The 24,398-nt window shown below is 35.7% G+C and overlaps 1 protein-coding gene across 4 annotated transcripts in view; it reads right to left on the bottom strand.

The window, feature by feature from the left end:
- The window catches only part of CLTC (clathrin heavy chain), a 64,969-nt gene that overhangs the window by 8,876 nt on the left and 31,695 nt on the right, over positions 1-24,398 (bottom strand). For 2 of the 4 annotated variants that reach the window (XM_036835298.1, XM_036835296.1), the window contains exons 9-31: positions 23,582-23,734; positions 22,969-23,091; positions 22,004-22,141; positions 21,598-21,762; positions 21,275-21,455; positions 19,674-19,837; positions 15,329-15,454; positions 14,238-14,380; positions 12,519-12,753; positions 9,868-9,990; positions 8,682-8,827; positions 8,271-8,454; positions 7,881-8,073; positions 7,274-7,431; positions 6,914-7,078; positions 6,679-6,786; positions 6,429-6,596; positions 6,141-6,290; positions 5,918-6,049; positions 5,691-5,801; positions 4,577-4,747; positions 3,973-4,194; positions 2,685-2,705 (exon numbers count right to left, since the gene is read on the bottom strand). In XM_036835298.1, the coding sequence (XP_036691193.1) occupies positions 2,685-2,705; positions 3,973-4,194; positions 4,577-4,747; positions 5,691-5,801; positions 5,918-6,049; positions 6,141-6,290; positions 6,429-6,596; positions 6,679-6,786; positions 6,914-7,078; positions 7,274-7,431; positions 7,881-8,073; positions 8,271-8,454; positions 8,682-8,827; positions 9,868-9,990; positions 12,519-12,753; positions 14,238-14,380; positions 15,329-15,454; positions 19,674-19,837; positions 21,275-21,455; positions 21,598-21,762; positions 22,004-22,141; positions 22,969-23,091; positions 23,582-23,734 (3,480 nt within the window). The remainder of the gene's footprint in view (positions 1-2,684; positions 2,706-3,972; positions 4,195-4,576; positions 4,748-5,690; positions 5,802-5,917; positions 6,050-6,140; positions 6,291-6,428; positions 6,597-6,678; positions 6,787-6,913; positions 7,079-7,273; positions 7,432-7,880; positions 8,074-8,270; positions 8,455-8,681; positions 8,828-9,867; positions 9,991-12,518; positions 12,754-14,237; positions 14,381-15,328; positions 15,455-19,673; positions 19,838-21,274; positions 21,456-21,597; positions 21,763-22,003; positions 22,142-22,968; positions 23,092-23,581; positions 23,735-24,398) is intronic. The other 2 variants (XM_036835297.1, XM_036835299.1) reach the window with 1 other exon arrangement.

Here is a 24,398-nt window from a genome sequence, read left to right as displayed (position 1 = left end):
TACCTTTTAAACTGTACTATATTTGTCTCTTAGACTGTATTTAAAATTAAAAGTCTTATAGTTGGTCTATCATTATACTTGAAGTAAAACTAAACTTCAAATCTCAATGTTATCTATTATAGTGGCTGTCAAAGTCCTAAGTGTGCTGAGATGGGGAGGCAGAGTGCAGGAAAGAACTTTTTTATGAATGTTCACTGCATGTTCTTCAAAAAGTCCAACAGTGAAAAATCACTCACAAAAAAAGACATGCAGACTTCAGTGAAAAGGCTATTATAGACTGGGTCCCAGAAAGGTTAAAGCAGCGCCTAGTCTCTATTTGAAATTATTTAAAATAGTGTTTCAATCCTCACATAGGCCATTAAGGTTAGGACAGTAATTTATACATATTTTAATTGTTTCATATTAAATACCATAAATGTGGGTCTAATCCATCCTAATTTGTCAGGGAGCAAAATGTGAGAAAAGTAAGCTGAGGTAGACTCTAGACACCTTCAGATAAAATATGGTTTTTCTACCCTAGGAAGATGGGTTAGTTTGCTTTTGTATACCATTTTTCTATTTTATAACCTAAGTGCTCATGTGTTACAAATTACCCCAGTATCAAATTAAAGACTACTATGCAGTATAAGTACCATGAGAAACACCCACTGTTTGGCACCCAAACTTAAAACAAAAATTACTGCAGCTTTATAATTTAAAGCACAGTTTGTGCCATCAAGGGCAGTCAGATGGGGTTTTGTTAACCTAAATAGTTATATAAAACTATAAGTATAGCTAAAGAGGTTATACAAAAAAAAATATGGATGAGTGTACATTAATAACTTCTAAGAAGAAAAACCAAACAACAACAAAAAACCACCACTGCATAATACATTTCCAGACTTTCAAGGAAAGGAATCTAAAGTGAACACGTGTCTAAAAGTTAATGTCTGAGTCAGATGTTGAAGACAGAAGTCCTATTACAGAAGTACATTAAAGACTTAGAAGAGCTAGCAATGTCACAATGCCCAGGCACAGACATAGGCAGGTTGGGCACAGGGACGAAACAAAAAGTAACAACTGTGAAGGAGTAGTATCGAGCTAAGCAAAAAAATTTTTGATTTTTCTATTTAATGGGACAGCCTCTGGCACAGCAACATCCAATTATTGTTTCCACTGACCCAATTTAGACTGCTCAAAAAAGAAAAGCAGAGAAGGCTTTTATGAACACAAGCTTTTGTTAAGAGCTGTAACAAAAGTTTCTGATCCTTGGATTAAAAAAGAAAAATTACAGGTAAGCATGTCACTGAGTTCAGTTATATCTGTACTACTGAAAATTCACTATAATGTAAAAGGCTTTTCCACAAAGACTGCAATATGCTGCAGAGGAAAAGTTAACATGCAGTCAGTTACTTTGGTGTATGTGTGCATGAAAAAAAGGCAAAAGTACTGAAGCAAGAAGTGAGATCTGAAGATGACTGTTGCTATACAGGCTCTCAAGAAACACACACAGCCCACAGCAATGCTTTAAGAGTTTCAAAAGTAGTATGATGTAATTGCAATGACTGTTGTACATGCTTGATTTAAAACAATGCATAACACTGCAGTTCAATTACCTATTTTTCACACACACGCTTTCTAACTGCCTTGCTTACTAGCTGCTGAAGGGCCTCACACACAATGCATTTTACTCAGGTTTGCCCTAAGTTCCAATGGTGACTCCAGTTTGGTTCAACATAATTCCAAGGCACTGTCCCCCCTCCAAATTCTTTTAAATTGTTTCAACTGTCCTTTACCTTCCCACCCTTTTCTCACCACAATTTGATACCAGATGTAACTTTGTAAGTTTGTTTCATTTATACTGGGATGGAGACAAGCCAATGAGGGAAGCAGTGACCAAAAGGTACCTAAATTTGACCTTGGACAAGCCAACGGATGAATAAGAGCAAATTTGTAGCTTCAGAGATGTACCTTATTACAGAAAGTATAAGTTAATATTGTTTCATTATATACAGAAATAATCCATGTTGCTTAGCAACAATTACAGCAAGCCAGTCTGATGATTTTTAAAGTTTTGATTCCTCTTGAAAATGGACTAGCACCATAAGAACTGGACACCTGGAGAAACATGAGGAAAGTCTCTTCGGAAGCAGCTAGTATCTCTCATATCTAATTTCAGCAAAAAATTAGTAAGAATCAAGAGATCAGAAACTGGATCACAGTCCTTCAATACCAAAAAAACCCCAAAAAGCCTTTTAGGGCATGTATATACATATATAAATTCAACAACTGTCAGGCACACTTACAAAATAAAACCAGAGGCTGTTTAATTTTACTTAGAGTATTGAGAAAATCCTATTATGGTCCAGATACCCTGACAGGGAAGAGAAATTTCCTGAAACTTTGGAATTAATATGGAAACTCAACATGCTCAGTTTTTAATAATATATTTAAGAGAGACTGTGAACCAACTACTGATTAGCCTCCTGCCCTTCCTAAAGCCTATTAGCCGATTAGTAGCAAACATCTACTAATGTCCTAGAGCTCTATTATAGTTATGTCTCAAGGGACTTGCAGAGGCTTTAGTGAAAATTTATCGGGGGAAAAAGCAGCAGCAGCAGTGTAGAAAAGGAAGGAAAAAAAATCATGCAAATTCCTTAGACTTAGTCCTCCAGACTTAAAGATGGAAAAGAATCAACTTTCACCTTTTCCTTTATTGCATCAACCTGCAAAGGAATTCAGAAGGTGCAGCTTAGAAAAAAATCAAATTCCATATTGAGCATAAAAAGGTAGAATCAGCAACAAAGGTTTAGGGGAGAAACATCTAACCACTAAAAAAGGTATGAGAAAAGTGAAAATAAAGGGCATACGGGAAGCAAAACTTAGAATTTTTTTTTTTTTTTTAACTTCAGAGCTTATTGCAGAAGAGTTTATGCTAGAGTCAGTGTGAAAGAAAGCAGCTTAATCACTAGTAAAATTTACAGCACTTCGGTTAACAGCAGCTTAGAGCCAGGTCTCACAAGTTGGCATTATGCATAAGAAAAGAAGCTATTCTCATCTATGGCTAAGACAAGGCGAATGTTTTTCCTCTTACACTGGACTTTAAGCAGTTTATACACAGAAAATGTTAATTCTTAAAAAATTATAACTAACACAATGATATCTAATTAGATGGTAGCCCAAGGAAATATTCAGTTATACTGGGGGTTGTTAGTAGTGCTTTTTCCCCCGCTTTAACTCAGGCATGCTGAAGAGATCAGATATGAAACTCTGATTTTAATAAGCATGTTTTGCTTTGACAAAATGGATTCTTTAGGACCATTTAAATATGTTCTATAGCATGAAAGCTAGTAACTGTTGAGGACAGGGTAAGTAAAAGACATCTTAACATCAAAAATGGACATTAAGATGAATAAGTGAATTTTATAAAATGATTATACCCCCAGCTTGTTTAATGCACTTTTAGGAAATGTGTCATTAATTGTTAACCTCCTACAATACTTTTAAATAAGGGGTTAAGCTATCAAAATATTGAGAAGATTAACAGGGTATTAAGAATATAGGTGTAGCTTCCCTAGGGGAAACAGACATACATATTAAAGTCAAGAACCAACCAAATAGAAGGGAATCTACACTACTACGTTATGGTCGTCTGGGTTACAAGAATTGATTTGAGGAAGACATTATTTTGACAAAAAGGTTTCTATCAAACGTTAAAAAAAAAAAAAAAACAAACCCATACAACATGGACATAATACTGTTCGCCCCTCAGAAATACATTCTGAGGTATTCTGAGGGTAAACATTCTGACAAGTTATGTTTGAGTTCCCTTTCCATTCAATGTCATTTGTCAGATGTTAAAAATTACTGGAGGATAGGAATATTTTATGATCAACTAAATTACTTCTACTAGAGAAAAAAACGTTTGAAACAAAGTCTGTACATGGAGTTTTACATATCCTCAAGATAATTAGTTCTCAGAGGTGCCATTACCTTTGTCAAGTATTCCTTCATGACCTGGATGAAATAGGGCATGGCAAAATCCATGATATTGTGCCTCCATGCAGTTTCCAGGACAACATCTGGCCTTAAAAGATCGTAACAAGTAAAGAGACAAGCTCCAAAGCACTCTCTTTTTTCTTCCTGCAAAAACCACTGTAGGAGTTCTTCAGCCAACTCAGTATCTTTAGATTCAGAGGCATACTGCATTGCATCCTATTTAAAGGAAAGGATGAAGGTCAAACATTAAATTCAAATACACTGAACTGGTAAACTAAGTAATACAATGGGGAAAAAACCTCACAGTTATATCATTTAAATTAAGGATTTCCTGAAAGAAAAGGAAAAGACAGGGTAAAGCTTTTCTTTTCTTTTTTTTTAAAAACAGAGAGAGGTTTGACATACACAGAAGACAGGCTCCAGAATCAAGAAGTCGACTTAATTATCATCTCCTCAAGCAGGAGCTTAAAGGCAGCTCTCATACTTGCAAAAACTAATACTTTTATAGGCCATAACCCCTTATAATATACCATTCCAGGGTTAACACAGATCATCTAGTATTTGCCTTAAGAGCCCCACCCCCACCAACTTTATTCACCTTGTACAGGCTATCTTTCTTGCACAGCTCCACACTCTGTTTCCAGCGATTGTTGCCTTTGAAGAGATAAGCAGCAATTCTTCTGAATTCAATGAGTTCATGTTTTTCCAAACGCTGAGCAAGCGAGATATTGTCAAAGTTGTCATAAGCATCTATCGATGTTCGCAGAGCCTTAAAAAATAAAACAAAGTCATTCAAATGCCAAACCAGTATTTCATTTTAGTTTAAATTTTATGTCCCATCATTCTTGATCAATGAGCCATTATTGTATATGACTGACTGTATGTAATATGATCAATATCTTACATGATATATATGTATACTATGACTTGATCAATGAGTCGTTATTGTAATATGACAGCCTAGATTCAAGAATCAAACCACAAAGTTGTCATATGAACAAGTATCAACATTCCTCAATCTAACTGTTTAACAATAAAGTCCTTCAAGGCACTATAAAATTTCTAAAGGTACATTTTTTTTCTCCAAAGTTTTCAGTATCAAGGACTAACTTGAATGGTTATGAAACTGGAGGGATTTGTAATTTGGAGGGTAAGATTTTATGCTCTAGGTAAACTCCTGATACAACTCAACATGATATTCAGTCATAGAGATCAGCATGGGATCTGAGACTGAAAGAAAACCATGTTGACAGTAAGAGAAAGACAAAGGCAACTAGCTTAATCTTAACTTTAATTTTGTTTTTGCAAAATCCTTCACAAGGGAAAGTTTACTGAAAGACAGTACTAATATGCTCTTGGGCAAGAAAAAGAGTGACTAAAAGAGTTAATACTGTGTAGGTTTTATGGACTAGTTTAAGAGCTCAAAAACTTTTTCAACTCAATCTACAGTCTAGATGTTAGGTATTTGTCTAAAGCATTAACTTGGACAAGATCTAAGCAGAATTCTGCAAACTTGGCATTTAATTAGGAGACATCAGATTTACCAATCCTGAAAACTTCACTGAATTTAGATCCGTGGCACTCAAGCACCTACTATTTACAGTCCTAAGGGATGATGGGCTTTTTTTTTTTTTTACTGCAGAACATACCAACTTTACAACTCAATGATAACCTGAGTTTTGAGAATACATGAAAGAGCCAAAAAGTTTTACCTGATAATCTTCTTCTGTAATAAAGAGGTTGTTCAGTGATTCATTCACAGATTTGTTGTTGTGGTTCTGGACTGAACGCAAATATGGTTTCACCAGTGGTAGCTGTTTAACCTTTAAAATAAGAGTTTGTTACAAATGTAGTATATTGCTAAAGTTTCATGGACATAAGTTATCCAAGAATGTCTTAGCTCCTTGCTATGAAGTTCTGAGGTTTTAAAAATTATTACCTTGCTGAAATAATTGACTGCACGAGTATGATCCAACCGTGGAGACAGCACCATCAGCAAATCATTTAACAACAGTGGCTTGAATTCTAAGTAGAATTGTATTGCTCTGTAGTATAGTTCCACATTGGCAACCTAAAACAGCAAAAATCCATACATGAGGTAGAGTTACTTCCTAATGAGCTTTCTCTTTCTGAAGACTTTCTCTTCTGAAGAAGGTACATACCTTGGTAATGATATCTTTGAACTGCCCTTCTTTCCACGCATCAGTCGGATGATTCATCATGGTAATTATGGCATTATCATATTCTTCGTACTTGTCATACAAAAACACCAATTCTGCCCAAAGGTGAGCTTGTTCTGCAGCTCTTAGCACCTGCATAAGAAAGATTTAATTGCTTTAGATAGATATGGGTCTCTAATTCTAATTAATAGCAAAAAAAACCTTTTTTTTAATTAAAATTCAAGTATTAGTTTTAGCTATAGAGTTGCCTTACAATTAAAGGTTGGTTACCTTAGGGATATTCACTCTGGACCAGAACAGCTCCAGGTGCTCCCTCATTTTCTGTGGCTTAAACTTAGAATACAGAATAGCTAATTCGGTGAACATCCCCATATGAGCTCGCTCAAGTCCCAGTGCTGCTTCCAACATGGTTATCAGCTCTTCAAAATATCCACGATCCTAAATAAGAGAAAAATGCAATTAAAGACAAGAATATCTGTGGCAAAAGATCTCAGTTAATACAAAAGACTCAATTCATTACCTGATAGTAGTTGATAAGTTCCTCCAATTCATCTGCATGTACTACAATATGAAGCCCACACATTTGAGCGAGACGGAACTCTTTCCCATCTACACAGGCAAAGCAGACCTACAATTTAAAAAATTGCAATTATGTGAACTCAAGTGTAAACATGGCTGATTAACTCAATTAATCAGTTTAAAGAACATTCCTAAATAGCATCTTAATTCTTTACTCAAACTGTTGTTTAGATTACCTCTTTCCATGTTCGAGTACTGTTAGCTTTCCTAGCTCCATCAACAGCTGCCTGATATTCACCCAGGTGAACCAGAGTAGATGCCAAGCGTCCAAAATTGGAAACATTATTGTACAACAACTTAGCAGCATCATACATTTTTTCATCATAACAGCGGTCACCAACCTGAAAAAAAAACAAAAACCATTTTCAGTAAGCCTAAACTCAATCTTCTCTCCAAAGTTACAACTCAATTTAATACTAAGAAACAATATTTTTCCTTAGAAACTTTCAGTTGCCACTTGTTGATCCTACTAAGCTAATGAAGCTGCTCAACTATTTTTACACTCCTAAAAAAAAAAATCGGAACAGGAAACCCACTTGCTGGATATGAGCGTTATTTGGCCCATTGATGAACTCTTCTAACTCTGCAAGGCGGTTTGTTTTAGCCAGTGCAAATATCAATTCTGTCTCCACATAGGATTCACGAGCCTTCTTACGGGCCATCTGCAAGTACTTCACCAGTTCTTCCCAGTTTCCTAGGTATAGAAAAACAAGTAAGTAAATCCAAACACTAACATACCAACATTTATCTTTTCACTGAAGCAAATGAGAATTGCTATTAATTTCCCTTTCAAAGAGACAGTATAGAGAATAACAAATACAAACAGTGAAAGGCATCAAAATAGTGAAACTTCTATTATGCCTCTGTATTATTACTGACCAAATGAATAGCTGAATCCCCTTTTTCCTTAAAGTTATCGGATTAGAGATAGATGAGAATTTTGAGACTTCAAAACAGAAAATTAAACTTCCCCATGGAGCTTTTAAATTCACAAAACACAGACTCTCTTTATCTGAACTAAGACGGAGGGCAAACAGCCATGCAGTCTCTAACTCCTACTTAATACAGAACAGACATATAACTTAACGCTTAGCTTAGGTACATTTTCTGAGGTGGCAAACACATAAAAGTGAGAAGTCATACCACTAGTATTGGCAGCCTGAACAACTTCCATGTAGGATGAAGGATCATCTGCTTTGATGTAAGAATCAATGGCTTCTTTCACCATTCCTTTCTGCAGCTGGGCTTTTGCGAGCTGACTCCAGACTGCAGGTTCATTGCAGCGTTCAGCAAACTCATATGCCCGATCTAAGTTTCCAATATGTTCGATCAAGACCTAGGCAACCAATTTTTAATCAGAGTTACAGTACAATGAATCTTACCACACAGCAATTACACTTAAACGGTTAGGATTTTATTGCTCTTCTATTGCCACAGCAATAAATTATGCCCATTCTCACAGGACAATACATACACTGAATCAAGAGGAGGTGTTATATTTAGTAAATCAACTCAGGTAATCTGTAGATTTACCTGCACTGCTGAAGTATTGACGTCAAATTTCCGAAAAATGGCAAATGCTTCTTCAAACAGCTCATTGCTGATGGCGATATTGGCAATATCTGGGGCATCATAATTATCCAGGCGGTTAATATATTCCATAACACGGGTACGGTCAGCCTTGATTGCAGTGAGGATGAGGAGGTTTTGCAGATTCCTTTAAGAAAGAAAGATTTGAATGCAATGTTGGAAAAGCTCATTAGTCATAAAGAATAAACACTGCAGCTAAAGAGTATTTCGCCTCAGGAGGTAGGGTGACAAGAGGGTATTAGAAAAGTGAGAAATTAGACAACATTCTCTAATCTTTGTCTCTGTTCCTTCTCCAAACTGACAGGCTATAAAGACTAACTCTAAAGAGCCAATAGACCCCTCTTCACAGGATACCTGTGTTCACTGAATACAGAGTTATCAAGGACAATTTTCTCCAGCAGTTCAATGAGTTCATTAGGAAGGTCTGCAGTCATAAAAGCCTTGACAGTTACTGACACTTCTTCAGGGTCCTGAGTCTCAGACAAGGCTGTCTGTACAACCTGCAGAGGATATACAGGGAATAAGTACTGAGAGTCAAGGTGGTTTTGATGATATTATCTAATAAGAATAAGCTGGCCCCAGTAGAAAATGAAATAGGCAGAGAAGAAGGAACGAGATAAAATACCTTTAAATTTACCACCCAAAGGTCTTTTTACATAAATCCACATATACCTGTAACATGTATACTTTCGTTCTCTTGAAAAAAAAAATCACCCTAATTACATAATTTCTATCTTTTCCCTGATTAAAATATTATCCGTAACAACCACTCCTCATTATCACTTTAATGGTTACATACAATTCAACCATACAGATGTGGCATTATATACTCAGTAATTCCTCTATTTTTGGCTATTTGCATAGTTCCCAGATGCACCAATGAACATTTTTTCTAGGAAGCTTTGTATTAACTTGGAAATTTTCCTTAGAAATGCTTCCTAAGAATGAAAAATTAATATTCTTCAATTTATTCTCTTCTATATTTATACTTCTACCAACAATTTAAGAACCATTATTAACAACCCTCAATTTTTAAGGTTTTCAAAAATGTTTTCAATTTTTATATAGATATAAACCCGCATCTCCTTTGCAGGTCTATGCTTACCCTATTGAGATTTATTTAACATTTACCCACTAGGTCATTTGTATTTTCTCATGAATTCTTATCCTTTGCTGATTTACCATTGTCTTGAATGTTTCTAATCAACTGAGTCACTTCTCAGGTATTAATAAATAGCAATTCTTACTCATTTTATTAAATGTTTAATTTACTGTTATCCTTTTAACTATGATGAATTGAGGGAGTCTTATATAATTAAATTCTCTCTTTCGGGATATATTTTCTTGGAGAAGATATATTTTACTTTTGTTAACATTTATGATATATATACATTTTAGTACAATTTTTATTTTCTTCCACTTTTTACTGTCATCTCTCATAGTTAAATATGATCCATTTGAGTATATTTGGTATATGATGAGGCAAAAGGTTTTACTCATAGTTAAAAAGATGAGCCTTAAACACATTTGCCAATTTTACCTGATCAATGAGGGGTCTCCTGTAAGGATTGCTTTCCAGCAGCACACTACCCCACAGTTCTGGATCCTTTCGCCGTACCAGATAGCGGGAAAGACTTTTGAAGAGGGAATTCTCATTGCAAACCTAAATGAGATATTAAAGATTAATTTCATGGTAAAAGATAAAACCTTTTTATAGACTGATTTTACTTTTTTTTTTCTTTTCTGACTTTAAAAAGGTTATTTCCTATCATTATACCCTGTTTATTTTTTTATAGCAAAAAAAAAAATCCATTACTTTTACATGTATCTTTAATAGGTCACAACCATATTTTTCTTATTAAAATTCAATCAACAGAAAAACATACTTATTAATTTTTGGAGGCTTTTAAAAAGCACCCTGATGTGGGATCTATATTTGGACTTCATATTCTACTCTACTGGACTATCTATTCATGCACCAGGATGCCAAGTTTTAATTATAGAGGCTCTGTAATGTGCTTTAATAGCTGGTAGGGATAGTGCACCTTCATAGCTTTCTTTTCAGTGTTTTACTAGCTATTCTTGTGTGTTTATTTTCCCATGTGTATATGCATACATATATTCATATATGAATGTGTATGTACATAGATGCATTATTTCCTAGCTCTGACCACTGAAAGACCCTAGAAGGAAATATACCTAGAGCCTAGATCTGTGTTTCTAATGGTACTCCCCACTAAAAGGGATCAAAGTTCCCCAGAAAAATGAATGATCCAGGGCTGGGGAGGGTATAAAATGAGCATAGTATAACTTGTTGGGCCAAGAAACAAAGAGTGCTCCAAGAGCAATGAGAACACTACACAAAGTCATGAGAGGCAGGTTGATAGGGTTTTTATCAGTCAAAACTGGAGTAATTTGAAAATCAAAACAATGGATTATAACCCACAGAACTCATGAGTGCACGAATATATGCATGCTGACTGATAAATGTGGAGAAAGGGATAAAGTTGGAAAATTGTTATTTTGCAACTAACACATTAAGAATGGTTGAATAAGAATCAATAGATTCAAAACTGGGGGGCAGGGGAGCCATACATACGCGCGCACGCGTGCACACACACACACACACACACACACACACAGTAGGATACTTGCATTGTCTTAAATGTCTCTTCACAAACTACTTAATATCTGCAAGGGGAAATATATCTGCAAGGGGAAATATATTTATACAACAGGAGAAATTGACAACTTGATAAAAAGTGACCCCCAAAATGAAGGACAAAAGGACATTAATTAGGTGCTTCTGCACGTTACAGCATGAGAAAAACAAAACATCACTTAAGTAATAAATTTTGGATGGAAACGTACAATCTAAATCTAATCAGGAGGAACGATAAGAGAAACTCAAAGCGAAGAACATTCTATTTTTTTAAAAAAGACTTCATTTATAAGAAATATACAGAATAGGTGAATCCATGGAGACGGAAGGCAGTTTGGAGGTTGTCAGGGGCTGGAAGGAGGCAGGGAATGTGGAGCAAGTGCTTACTGAGTACTGGATTTCCTCATGTGGTGATGAAAACTTGGAACTAGAGAGAGGTGTAGTGATTACACAACATTGTAAATGTACTAACTGCCACTGAATTGTTCACTTTCAAATGGTTAATGTAATGTGAATTTTACCTCAATAAAAAGTTACAAATAGAGAAAAAGACTATTTTTACAATTATGTCTGTCAATAAAAGACAAAGAAAGTGTGAAGAATTGTTTCAGATTAAAAGAGACAAGATAGATATGACAACTACATGCAATATGTAATCCTAGACTGGAGGGAAAAAATTTCTTTTAAAGGACATTATTGGGTCAACTGACAAAACTGGAATAAAACAGACTGTAAAAAGTATTCTACTGGTGTCAGACTGACTGAGGTTGCCATCTACAATGCGGTTATGAAAGCGAATATCCTTATTCTTAATAAATACACAACAAAGAGGTATAAGGCCATGAGGTATGCAATTTATTCTCATATGATTAAAAATTTAGATGTGTCTATACATACATACACATATATATAAACATATATACATATATGTGTGTGTATACATATAAGTGTATGAGAACATAAGTGATAAAACTAGTGGGGTTAAATGTTAATGGGTGAATATAAGCTTAATCAACTACTTTGGCCAGTTTAAGTTCATAATTATCAGCAAAGTATTTTAAAAAAAGTATGAATCTTCCAAAGATGCTCCGTATTACCTAAAACCACTCTGAAACTCGCAAAATTCACTAATCCAACATGATATAACAGGTTTTTAAAAAACGCAGTCTTGGGCTTCCCTGGTGGCACAGTGGTTAAAAGTCCACCTGCCAATGTAGGGGACACGGGTTCGATCCCTGGTCCGGGAAGATCCCACATGCTGCGGAGCAACTAAGCCTGTGCGCCACAACTACTGAGCCTGTGCTCTAGAGCCCGTGAGCCACAACTACTGAGCCCGCGTGCCACAACTACTGAAGCCTGTGCACCTAGAGCCTGCGCACCGCAACGAAGAGCAGCACCGCTCGCGGCAACTAGAGGAAGCCCAGGCAGCAACGACGACCCAATGCAGCCAAAAATAAATTAAAAAATTTATTTTGAAAAACAAAACAAAATGCAGCCTTCTCTGTACACGTTCAGCTAGCAGTACTCACATTAATAAGTTCCAGATCACACTGGCCACGTTCATAAGCAACACAGGCTAGATGTGGATCTCTCTTCTCACAATACTTTCCAACAACACGACTGTCATAATAAGGATTTTCCCGAAGAAATCGCTCTGGGTTGTTATTACTGTCTATGTAGATTTTGGCTAAAGCATTGTGAGTAGCAGGCTCTTCACAGCCCTCATGAATTCTAGCCTCCAGCCAAGGCAGAAGCAGTTTCAATCTAGTAAAAAAAAAAAAAAAAAAAAAAAAAAAAGGAAAAGAAACACACAGAAAAACCCCACATATACACATATTATATTATAAATAGCACATTCTTGACACACTACGCAAGTACCTTACGGTCTATAATGTACTTTCCCATACACTATTTTGAATTCTCAACACGCCTACTACAAATTACGAAACTAAGACTTGGAGATGGTTAAATGATTTGCCCAAGATTACACAGAAGGTATATACAAGACTGTCTTTCATACTCTCCCAGATCTATCTGCTACATTATCTAGACAGGATATAGAAAAAAAAAGATTATGGATTCATAGATTGTTCTTAAAACTGGACAAAATGGCTGGACTTCAGATAAATTTTGTTTAGGAGTAGGACAGAGATGTGGTATGAAAAAATAGGCCTGATTATCTGAGGTTCCTTTCAATTTTAACGCAAGTAACATACAACATCACCTAAAGCCAAAAGAAACAGTACCCTAAATATATACTGGGAACAAAATCTGGTAGCTTTAGAAGCTCTAGCTTTAATACCTCTAGCAGTCATACAATCACTCCACCAAGGGCCATGGTTTTGTTAAGTTATAGCTTATATTTCAATGGTCCAGATGACCAACACTCTTTTACCATGATTTAAATAACAAAATTGTTACAACCTATAATCACTTTAGTCTCAAGCTTTATAAAAATCAGTATTATATTCTACATCTCCATTGTCCTTAACTGCAGAATTTCTCAAACATTTTCTGAATGTTTGAAACATTCAGATATAAATTCTATGAATACCATTAACAGAACACCTGTACCACCTCAGGTTAAAATTAAACCCCATTCTTGATAATCTTTTCATAGCTAGAGTAACCTCCTACTATTATACCAACCTCCTACTATTATACCAACCCACTAACCTCATTTACTACGTCAGCACTTTCTGAACACAAAATGTCCCAGCTAAAAAAGGACTTCATGGTATAAGTATTAGAAGCACTCACACTATGTTCTCCTCTACTGGAAATTCATAATTCATATTATCATATCAAGGTTCAACTTAAAAATGAGTTTAACCCAGAGTTACACAGGGAACTCTTTTGTCATGCTTGAGAAGAATTTATCAGAGAAGAATTAGTTATTAAATATGGTGGTATCATACCTAACCAAAAGGAGGCTTTTTACATAGTTTACATTAAAAACATATAGCTACGTGGTTTGACTCTGTGTATAAACATGCAAAGAAGGTGATCAACTAGATTAACAGATATTCTATATGACATCTGTAATAGTTCAGAAAACAGATTTTTTTTCAGAAATAGAGCAAGCTACAGCTAGCTTATCACTTCTAAATTAGGTATCTCCAGGGAATTAAGGTCCATGAGTTACTGAGTAGCTTTTAGGCAACTGACAGGTTATACTTCTATTCATTACCAAGCTAGAAGAGACTAATAATTTATCTTCAGTTATGAAGATTAAAACAGTACTACACCTGTTTCTTTTTTCAACCTCAGCGACAAGCTCATCAGTAGAGAATTGACCTCTTACAACAAGAATCAAGTTTTTAATGACATCTTCAGAGCAATCAACATCAAGTAATCCTCCAATAACCACAGGAAGTCGACTTGGATTCACCTATGGTTTAAAAAAGAGAAGAATGTCATTACGTTACTAATAAGCAAAACCAAAAGGAGTTTTAAAAAATAAAACTCATTTCCCTCTTCAAGCTCAGTTTTAAAATTCAGTAATAAACTGAGTCTAAATTTACAACTAGACAAAGAAATTTAGCAGGAAGTCTGCCTTGGTTAATTAATTACTTCAGCATTGCTCCAAAGGACAAATAAGTCCAAAGAAGCTACAGTCACAGAATGACTGTGAAAACATTATCTGGTAAAAAGGCCTCCATCATAGCAAAACTGCCTTTCTATTTCTGGAGTTAGAAGGTAAAGTTTCTAATATCTTTATTTAAGATGGTTTTAATACTATGCTTTGCAGCCTATGGCCTCCACATGGATACCTCAGGGGCTATCAAATAAGTAGGGTGTAGGCCACTCCATTTTTTCAACTACAGCAGCTCTGTTTTGTTTTACCTACTTGGAATGCATGTAAAATTTTAACCAAAGAGGGCTTCCCTGGTGGCGCAGTGGTTGAGAGTCTGCCTGCCAATGCAGGGGACACGGGTTCGAGCCCTGGTCTGGGAAGATCCCACATGCCGCGGAGCAGCTGGGCCCGTGAGCCACAACTGCTGAGCCTGCGCGTCTGGAGCCTGTGCTCCGCAACAAGAGAGGCCACGATAGTGAGAGGCCCGCGCACCGCAATGAAGAGTGGCCCCCGCTCGCCTCAACTGGAGAACGCCCTCGCACAGAAACGAAGACCCAACACAGCCAAAAATAAATAAATAAATAAATATTAAAAAAAAAAAAATTTTAACCAAAGAAAGGATTCTGCTGGAAAAAAAAAAAGTTGAAAGCCATTGTAGCAGACCACTCTTACTGGACACAGAGTTTCAAAAGGATGAAGATTTCCAGTGTGAGAAGTAAAATCTACAAGATTATATTTTAAAGTTATCTAAGTATTACTTACCTTCTGTACATATATCTCTATATACTTTTGAAGATTATTTCTATATAAATAGAGCACCAAATCATGGACAAAGTCAAATCGATCACACACAATGATAAGTGGTAACTGATCTGTTAGCTTTGCTTCCTGGAAAAAAAAAAGGAAACCTTAATTTTCTTCTTCTTTGAGGTTATCAATGTAAAATATGAGAATCTGCTCTACACTTGTGGGAGAGGCTCACATAAACTTGGCTATTCTTAGAAGTGCCCAACCCAGTTTCCATAAATTTTTATGAAGTAATACCTAGAGTCACAGCAAAATACCAGGTCCTTCCCACATATAATCCTTTACAAAAAAAAGTAACAAGATTTGTGAGCCATCAGTGGCACTCAGGATATAAAATCATCACACTGGGACTTTCATTAATAGTAACAACTGAATTTGTAGTTGATTTAAGAGTTATAGTCACACTGTCAAAATTAGGCATATTGGCTCACATTTGTTTCAAACTGATGACTTGTTTTTTTACCCCTCCCCATTCCAATCTATATGGCCGTCTTCTAACACTGTTATAATAAAGCCTACAAGGAGTAGCATGATAGTGATGGCCATGAATTTAAATATACCACATGTTGCTATTAAAAAAAAAAAAAGGTTTAAAAGATAAAAAGCATTTCAAGCATCTTTAAATTGCCAACTGCTTTTACCATTACAAATACCAAGCTATAATCCTACTTACAGATTGACATAGATGTTATAGACAGGTAGGTAACACCTGTACTGGGCATTTACCTGATACATGTCCTGTTACATTCCACAGACATTAGGTACAGCACAAAAAACAACAGTTTCCATCAGGAATTCATTTATACACAGTGAAACATTCCTTAGTAAATGATTCCTCTACGGATTGTCTACTGAAGAAGAAGAACTAAGCAGGACAGGACTTTCCTCAATGACAGCCACAAAAAACGTTATTTGCAAGGTTAGAATAAATCCTAAGTCTAGCACTTATAAGTCACCCAATTATAAACAATTATAATTAGTCTATGAAGTGTTCAGAGAACACTAAACTAAATCTGGAGTCGTAAGAAATCCTGAATTAAAAAAAAAACAAAATGGCTGTAAATCTGAAGTGGAAGTCCAGCTGCAGATTTTTCACATCAAGGAAAGTCTAAAGCAAGTATTATTTAGCACCATGGAAACTAACAGCTGCTATAATCATTTCTAAAGGGAATGTTCGATCTACCTATGCAAAAGATTTTAGCAGGCCAAGTTTTTCCTACTAAACGAACATCAACACACTAATCTTCTTTATCTTGTTTAATATACATATAAAATATTACCTTCTGCATTTTACCACTTAGGGAGAAAACATACTTGGCAAGTAATCTAAGATTACTTAGGTATTCTAGTCTCACGCGTGGGTGTTTAAGATTTCTGCTGCAAAAGACAACTATTTGTATTCACAAAGAAAATTTAAATTTGAAAAAAGCAGACAAAAACTGGGATACTTTCTTGATTACCTAAATTTGCATATGATTTCATATATGAAAATAATGCTATTAATATTTTAAATTTTTATTTAAAGGTTACCCTTTAGGTATTATGATTAGAGATTTCAGGATCAAAATTGCAATTATATGAACATATTCAGGTTTTCTTAAACATAAAGTTTGGAGATATAGCAGGGAACAAAGTAAGCATTCCCCAAAGAGACTTACATTCTAGTGGGAAGAGACAATGCTTAGTGTTATAAAGAAAAAGAGAACAAGATAAGGGGGACGTGAGGATGGAACAGGAATAGATTTTATTTTAGATAGGGTAATCTGAGACATCCTTTCTCATGACATTTGATTGGAAATCTGAAAGAAGGTAAGGGAGCAGGTCATGAAGGTCTGAGAGGAAAGTGGGAAAGGGCACAAGCAAAGGCCCTGGGGCAGGAGAGGGTTTGGGGAGTTCCAGGAGTAGCAAGCAGGCCAGTGAAGAAACAAAACCTGGAAAATAAGATCAAAGGTAGCAAGAGGCATGGGTCTGATGAACAGTTTTACATTTTCTATGCAAGGCTACAGTTCCACAAAGTTAGGGCACGAGCCAAATAATGCTACTGACACCATTTCATCCTGCTTAACAGGCTACTTTAAAGGAGAATTCATAGTCTATCAATCTCTGTATTACTGGTGGTTAGCATGTAATTGGCACTTGTCTAATGTTCAAGATTAGATTCAGAGAAGTATTTTTCTTATTATCACAGTTTACATACAACACCACTTATAATACAGCTAGTAACTCCAAAATGAAGTTTAATAACAGTGATGATGAAATGTAGCATGCCGCTACAAACTACAGATCAATAAGGAAAGTGAGTAAATGGTCTAGTATGTTCATTCTCATTACTGGGGTGAAAGGCTGAATATCCAATAGTAGCATATTAGCACTGAGCTCCCATCTCAGATTATTTAATGATAAGAGACTAGGTTTTTTCCTCTAACTCAGGCTGGTATTAAAATTCCTTCAAGGAGTCAGGAATAACTGAAAAGCAAAAAGAAACAAAACTTGCCTGCTAGAAAGTCTGACAATACCTTATTTCCAAGGCCCACCAACACATCTTATTAACCACGGTTATCACTTGAACACCTATGGCATACAAGGTACTTGATAAATACAGCTTGTGGTTGAAGAAACCAAGGCTGAGGCACCTTAGTTAACTGGCCTGAGGTCAACAGCTTTATAGAAAGAAAAGGAATTTGAACCAGGTCTGACTTTTCAAAAGGCCATAATTCACATCCACTCTCCTCTATTAGACTTGCATCCAATTCACAAGTGTGGAGGGGGATTCCTCATCTAATTAGATCTCATGGGCTAAGCAATGTAAGACTGTCACATCCTAGTTTCCAGAGGGTTTTTTATGAAGCTCAAGATCATCATAATTAACTGAAAACAGTTAATTTAGTCCTGCTTTACATATATATGATAACTCAAATATTACAACCCAATGCTCAAGAAATTACAATTGAAGCATAAAAGCTGAGAGCTTAATGAAAACAAAAAGAAATCAGTGTGGATCTGGTAGTATTTTTAAAAAAAGGAAATAGTACTGTTACGCAAACGAGGAATTGGACTGGTGTTATGGGTACACCAGTCAAGCATAGAGTATCAAATCTTTCTCATTTGGATTTTTTTTCTGACACCAGGAAGTCATGGGTCCAAACATATACTAGCCAGGCTCCTCAGAATATTCATGATGGCCAAGACATTATAAAGCTATACTTTTGGGGAATGTTTATCTTTTAATCTAAAACATAGGGCAACTTCAGCACTTTAACTACATCATTACACTAAAACACCTAAGGGTGTAGCTATTTAATCTAGGTATTAAGTTCTTCAGAAGAAGAATCAGCTAAAACAACTATAGATTATCTAAAAATGATCAGTGTAGGAGTAAGAAAAGCCTGTTTTTTCCTACTAAATTGCACAATGAACATTTTGGTTTTAGTTTCAATCTAAAATTCTTCCAGAAGAAAAAAATACTTAAGAACTTTATATACAATCTCTGGAATCATTTAATATATTTTTAATATAAATGTAAAGTATGTAAATATGTATTTTGGGGGGATCTGAATGTTCTGAAGTTTTCCTTATTTTTGTAAACAACTGCCAATTTTAAAGTCTTATCTTCCTCACAAAGTAATTAGTAGGTATGAGAATAAAGCTAAAGTTAAGTTAACCATTAAACAAAAATTAACTGCCCTCAGGTATGCTGTAAAGGTCTAAGAATCTTTAAACCATTACTCTTCATTCCAACGCAGGCAGTTCTTACTTCTCCATAACCAAATTTGTGTCACAAAGCTGAGGGTTTTTTTGTTCGATTGTACCTTCAATTTATGAATTACACGTGATTAATATTTAGTTCCTAGAGTTAGGCTAATCGATGACAGATATTAACCTATGTCCTTTACACAACAGAACCCTTTGCATATAATACAGGCCCCTTAAAATAACACTGAGGGCAAGCTGATCTTAATATTCAAAAAGAGCCTAAGTGATATTCTAAAACACTGAGCATCTACAATCACTTTTCAAAAATTTTCTTCTAAAATTAAAGTGAAAGAAAGGAAATTCCTTAGATAGTGTTATTTTTCTCTTCATTTGAACAGATGGTCATTCTTAAGTATTACTTACCAATTTCCTTCCTTACTTCAAAGGAAACCACAGAATATTAAATTTGGAAGAAATAATTCAACATACAATTTGAGAATGCTAAGAATTTCACTTTTAGGGGAAAAAAATATTTTAAAACTGTGAGCAAACCCTTGCAGAACTGCTGATCTTCAACCCAACCAGAAAATGCATTAATTACTCTTACCTTGAGAAAATTCTTGACTCGCTCAGGATCATAGCAGTTGCTTTCTCTGCAGATTCTTTCTACTTCTTTGATCTGCCCCGTCTTGCAAGCTGCCTGAATATATTTAAAGTGCACATCTGGGTCCTGACTAAAGTTAACAATGGATCCCAGAAAATAAAAAAGACCTTAAAGAAACAAATAATTGAAATTAAGCACAGGTGTACCTTTGAGAACGACAGACCTGAAAAATGCTTAAGCAATTAAAAAACATTATGTCAATTATACCTCAATTTAAAAAACAAGCAAAAAGAAAACCACACTGTTATACTGAATAGTCCCAAATAAAAACTGGTTGCTCAAAAAGCTCAGTAAGAATATTAAATAGTCCACTAATCAGTTCAATAAATGGATTTGTACTTTAATCCCTACAGAACAGAAAATTCAATGTTTTCTAGTAGTTGAGAAATAGGAGACAGCTACTTAATATCAAAGCTAATTATCATACCATATTCCATATGAGAAATTTTAAATGAAGTCCACTATAGCAGGTGTTTTTCTGTATGCAGTTAATAGGAAACACACAAAAGTAGCTTAAAAAGAATTTAATGCAGTGCCGTTCAACAGAATTTTCTGTAATGATGCAAATATTCTATATCTACACTATCTAATACAGTAGCCACTAACCACACGTGGCTATTGAGCACCTGAAATGTAGCTAGTGTGACTGAAGAACTAAATTTTTAATTGTATTCAATTTTAATTACTTTAAATTTACATAGCTACATGTGGCTAGTGGCTACTGTACTGAATGAACAGTATAAATGTAGTGCACAGTTAACACAGAAACTGAAAAAGTTAAGAAAACAAGTAGGAATCGCTTATTCCTTCTGTCTAGAGCAGTTCTACAAGAAGAGGGAGGAAAAGGTAAGTAGAGACCAGATATTTAGCTAATGAACCTAAAAGCCACCAACAGTGATTACATTAATACTCAGCACAACAGTGGTTCTCAACTGGGGGCAAGACGGTTTCCTTCCCAGGAGACATTTAGCAAGGTCTGGAGACATTTTAGTGGTCACAACTGGTGGAGCTGACGCTCCTGGCATCTAGTGGACTGAAGCCAGCGATGCTGCTAAGTATCCTGCCTGCAGACAGAAATGTACCCCCACCCAACAAATTATCCAGCCCAATGTGTCTGTATCGCTGAGGCGGAGAAAACCTGCTACAGGGACAAGTCACAAAATTTCCTTGGCTAGAATCATTTGCCATTATTAAGAGTCAGACAATATAAACACAATCATTACATACCTGATCATTAGTATTTTCATCTTATACGATTATGACAAAGCTACTACATATATTTGTATCTTAAAATTTTGCCTTTAATTCACCTATAAAATATCCATGCAGACAGTCTTCTTCACTGCATGTCCCTGGAACCTGGTACAGAATATGCCTGACAACAGTTACTGAATAATAAGACTTAAAATATCCCATCAAAGTAAGCTTGTAGAAAGAATTTCCAACAGCCTATGACAAGTCCATATAGCCTATGACATTGTCCATATAACAATACCCCTCTTGGCTACCTTAAATAATTTAAAACAACTCAAACTCCTAATTACCTTCAAAACTCTTGAAAGATTCAAAAAGTTCAATCAGAGACTGAGTGGACAGTTGTTCGTGATACTTAGAAGCCACTTGCACACAGATCTGTAGATTCTGACGAATATTGGCAGATAGCATGGCTCTGAGGCATTCCAGGGAGTCTTCTACTGATAAGGACCCAAAGTAATTCACTAACCACTAGAGGACAAAATAAATAAGTAAATAAATAAATGAAACAATGTTAAACCTAATGGTGGTATGAAATTACTATCATTCAGTAACACAAACACATTTTCCGTATACCAATTAATCATAACTAATAGGTAAAAGCCTAAAATACCTCAGGGTTAAGAAGATGGGTATGAACAACCGCACGCTTTATATCATATAAGTCAGTGAAGTGTTCTAATGCACGCTGCAGGAGGCCAGCCTTCTCACACAGCTGAGCGATATGAGCCCGGTCATAATGCGTGAACATCTGATTCCCTAGAATAGCATCTGCGACCTATAAAACCATAAAAAGGATGAGTTTATTTTACTACTCCATTTATATCAGTAACTCCATATGCAGATTACATATTAAGATTCAACAGTGAATTGCTAAAGGAGAGAAAGTACAAAAGAATGTTAGCTGAATTTTCTAAAACGAGGAATAGGCATCTCAGTAGCTTCAAATAATCTAAGAAGCTCTGAATAACTACAAAAACAGTGTTGGAAACATGCCTAAAAAGCATGAAAACACGTACTTGAGGTGCATGCATAAGGTTCATCTCAAGCAACCTTGTCTGTAAAGGACCTTCAGATGGGCGATTATTCTTCAGTGCATCAAGCAAGAATGCAGTACACTGCTGAATTAGATTGTATTCCATAAACACATCGACAATCTGCAAAAAAAGATTCAAAGGAAATTGTTTTAAGATACTTAAAAACTGCTTTATGATACTGTTGACAATATATGTAAATGAAAGGAAATGAAACATTATCTCTCTCTTCACATATAAAACACTGCCAGATCAAATCCCAGATTTAAAGAATATTATTTGGACAGCATAACCTCGTAATTTAAGAGTAAGTTTTTGTGTTCTGGAGTTACTTTTGTTCTAGTAAAAACAACCACAAAATATTTCAAGATACTATATAATAGCAGAATATAAATTGATAGATTTAAAATTTTGATGATTGATTTATGCATGCATGCATGCCACGCCACACGGCAGGCAGGACCTTAGTTCCCCGACCAGGGATCGAACCCGTACCCCGTGTGGTGGAAGCACGGACTCCTAACCACTGGACCGCCAGGGAATTCCCTGATGAACTATTTAAAATATACAAAAGCATAAAAATGAAAGAGTCTGTGACTCCCACTTCATATATGCATCTCTTCCCTCTCCCTTCACCTAGTGGCAGCGGCTATCCTTTGTGTTTTATTATTCCCATATATTTTTCATATTTTTAACACATATATCACTCTAAATGAGATGGTATTTGTTCTGCATGCTTTAGAACTGTATATAGATGGTATCTGACTGTTCACTCTTCTGCAACTTGCTTTTTTTGGTAACGTACTTAAGGTTTATCCATGTAGATCAACACAGCTCTAATTTCTACAAATAAAAAAGTTAACCCTTTCTTCTCCGAAGTTGTTTAAACTCAGATCCCCCCCATTCTCTATTTAAATCAACTTCTACAAAATACATTTTAACTCCTTTACCTGTGTGATATCAGCAAGAGGTTCTTCATCCTGAACTAACATTTGAGCAAACTGCTGCCCCTGATCTGGACTGATTCGCATAACATTTCTCAGCAGAAAGATCCAGTCTGGAGTATATCCAACCTACAAAGAGACAAAAACTTAAGCCCTGCTGCAAAGTTCCATTTTTATATCATTTAAAGGCTTTTTCTGCAATAGAATCTTGCTACTACAGACCTAATGGTGAAAATACAAATTCAGTTTTAACTTAGATGCTCAATTTGATCTTGGTTTATATAAGACAAATAGACACTTTGGTGATAACATATTTGAACAAATAGCTATAAATTTTTATAATTGGCTTATTCAGTCTCATCGACCACCAAAAGAATCTGTTCTAACAGGTTAAACATGCCCTAGCAGCTTAAATTCTATAAGCCATGCAAGAGTAACTGTCTCCATTTTTGAAGTGTAATTCTATATGCAAGAGCCATAACAGCATTTTTATACTTTTCCAAGTAATTATAAAAAGTTAAGGAAATTCACTATTAAAGTCACTGAGAGTTACTATAAGCTAATTTCTCTCTTAATGTTTTAATGAATTTATGTGGAGAATCTGTTTCATTGAACTCACTTTTTTAGCATATAAAACAATCTTCTGGACTTGACCTGTTTCTGCAAAGCACTGAATGACTTTATTTGGCACATTAGCCCTTAGGTACACACTAAGTGCCAATGTAGGGTCCACGGATTTCACAAGGTCTCCCAGTTCTTCAGAGCATTCCAGCTGTCCAAAGGAAAAAGACTGTTTAGTAATCCATGAGCTGTTGTATAAATCAGCAATTGACACTACTTCCACTATAAATAATAACTAACATGACAGGCACTTAGTTACTCAGTTGTCCCAGAATGTATTATAAATATGCAGGGGTTGTGGTTATAAAGACTCTTGATTTTTCTTTTTTAAAATTAATTAATTAATTAATTAATTTATTTATTTTTGGCTGTGTTGCGTCTTCGTTGCCACGTGCGGGCTTTCTCTAGTTGCGACGAGCGGGGGCTACTCTTTGTTGTGGAGCACGGGCTTCTCACTGCAGTGGCTTCTCCTGTTACGGAGCACGGGTTCTAGGCGCACGGGCTTCAGTAGTTGTGGCTCATGGGCTCTAGAGCACAGGCTCAGTAGTTGTGGCACACGGGCTTAGTTGCTCCGCGACATATGGGATCTTCCCGGACCAGGGCTCGAAACCGTGTCCCCTGCATTGGCAGGCGGATTCTTAACCACTGCGCCACCAGGGAAGCCCAAGACTCTTGATTTTGTATTCACAGCAATAACTCAGAATTCTCCACACATTCTACTTAATCAAGGATAAAAACCCACCAAGACTTCACACGTACAGATACTACCAATTATCTTGTTAGGAATATAAATACTTAAAAAGCAGAATCTTGCA

Source organism: Balaenoptera musculus, chromosome 20 (assembly GCF_009873245.2).
Source record: "Balaenoptera musculus isolate JJ_BM4_2016_0621 chromosome 20, mBalMus1.pri.v3, whole genome shotgun sequence".
NCBI lineage: Eukaryota > Metazoa > Chordata > Mammalia > Artiodactyla > Balaenopteridae > Balaenoptera > Balaenoptera musculus.
The sequence above is the reverse complement of the archived record's forward strand: the minus strand, read 5'-3'. Positions and strand labels throughout refer to the sequence as shown.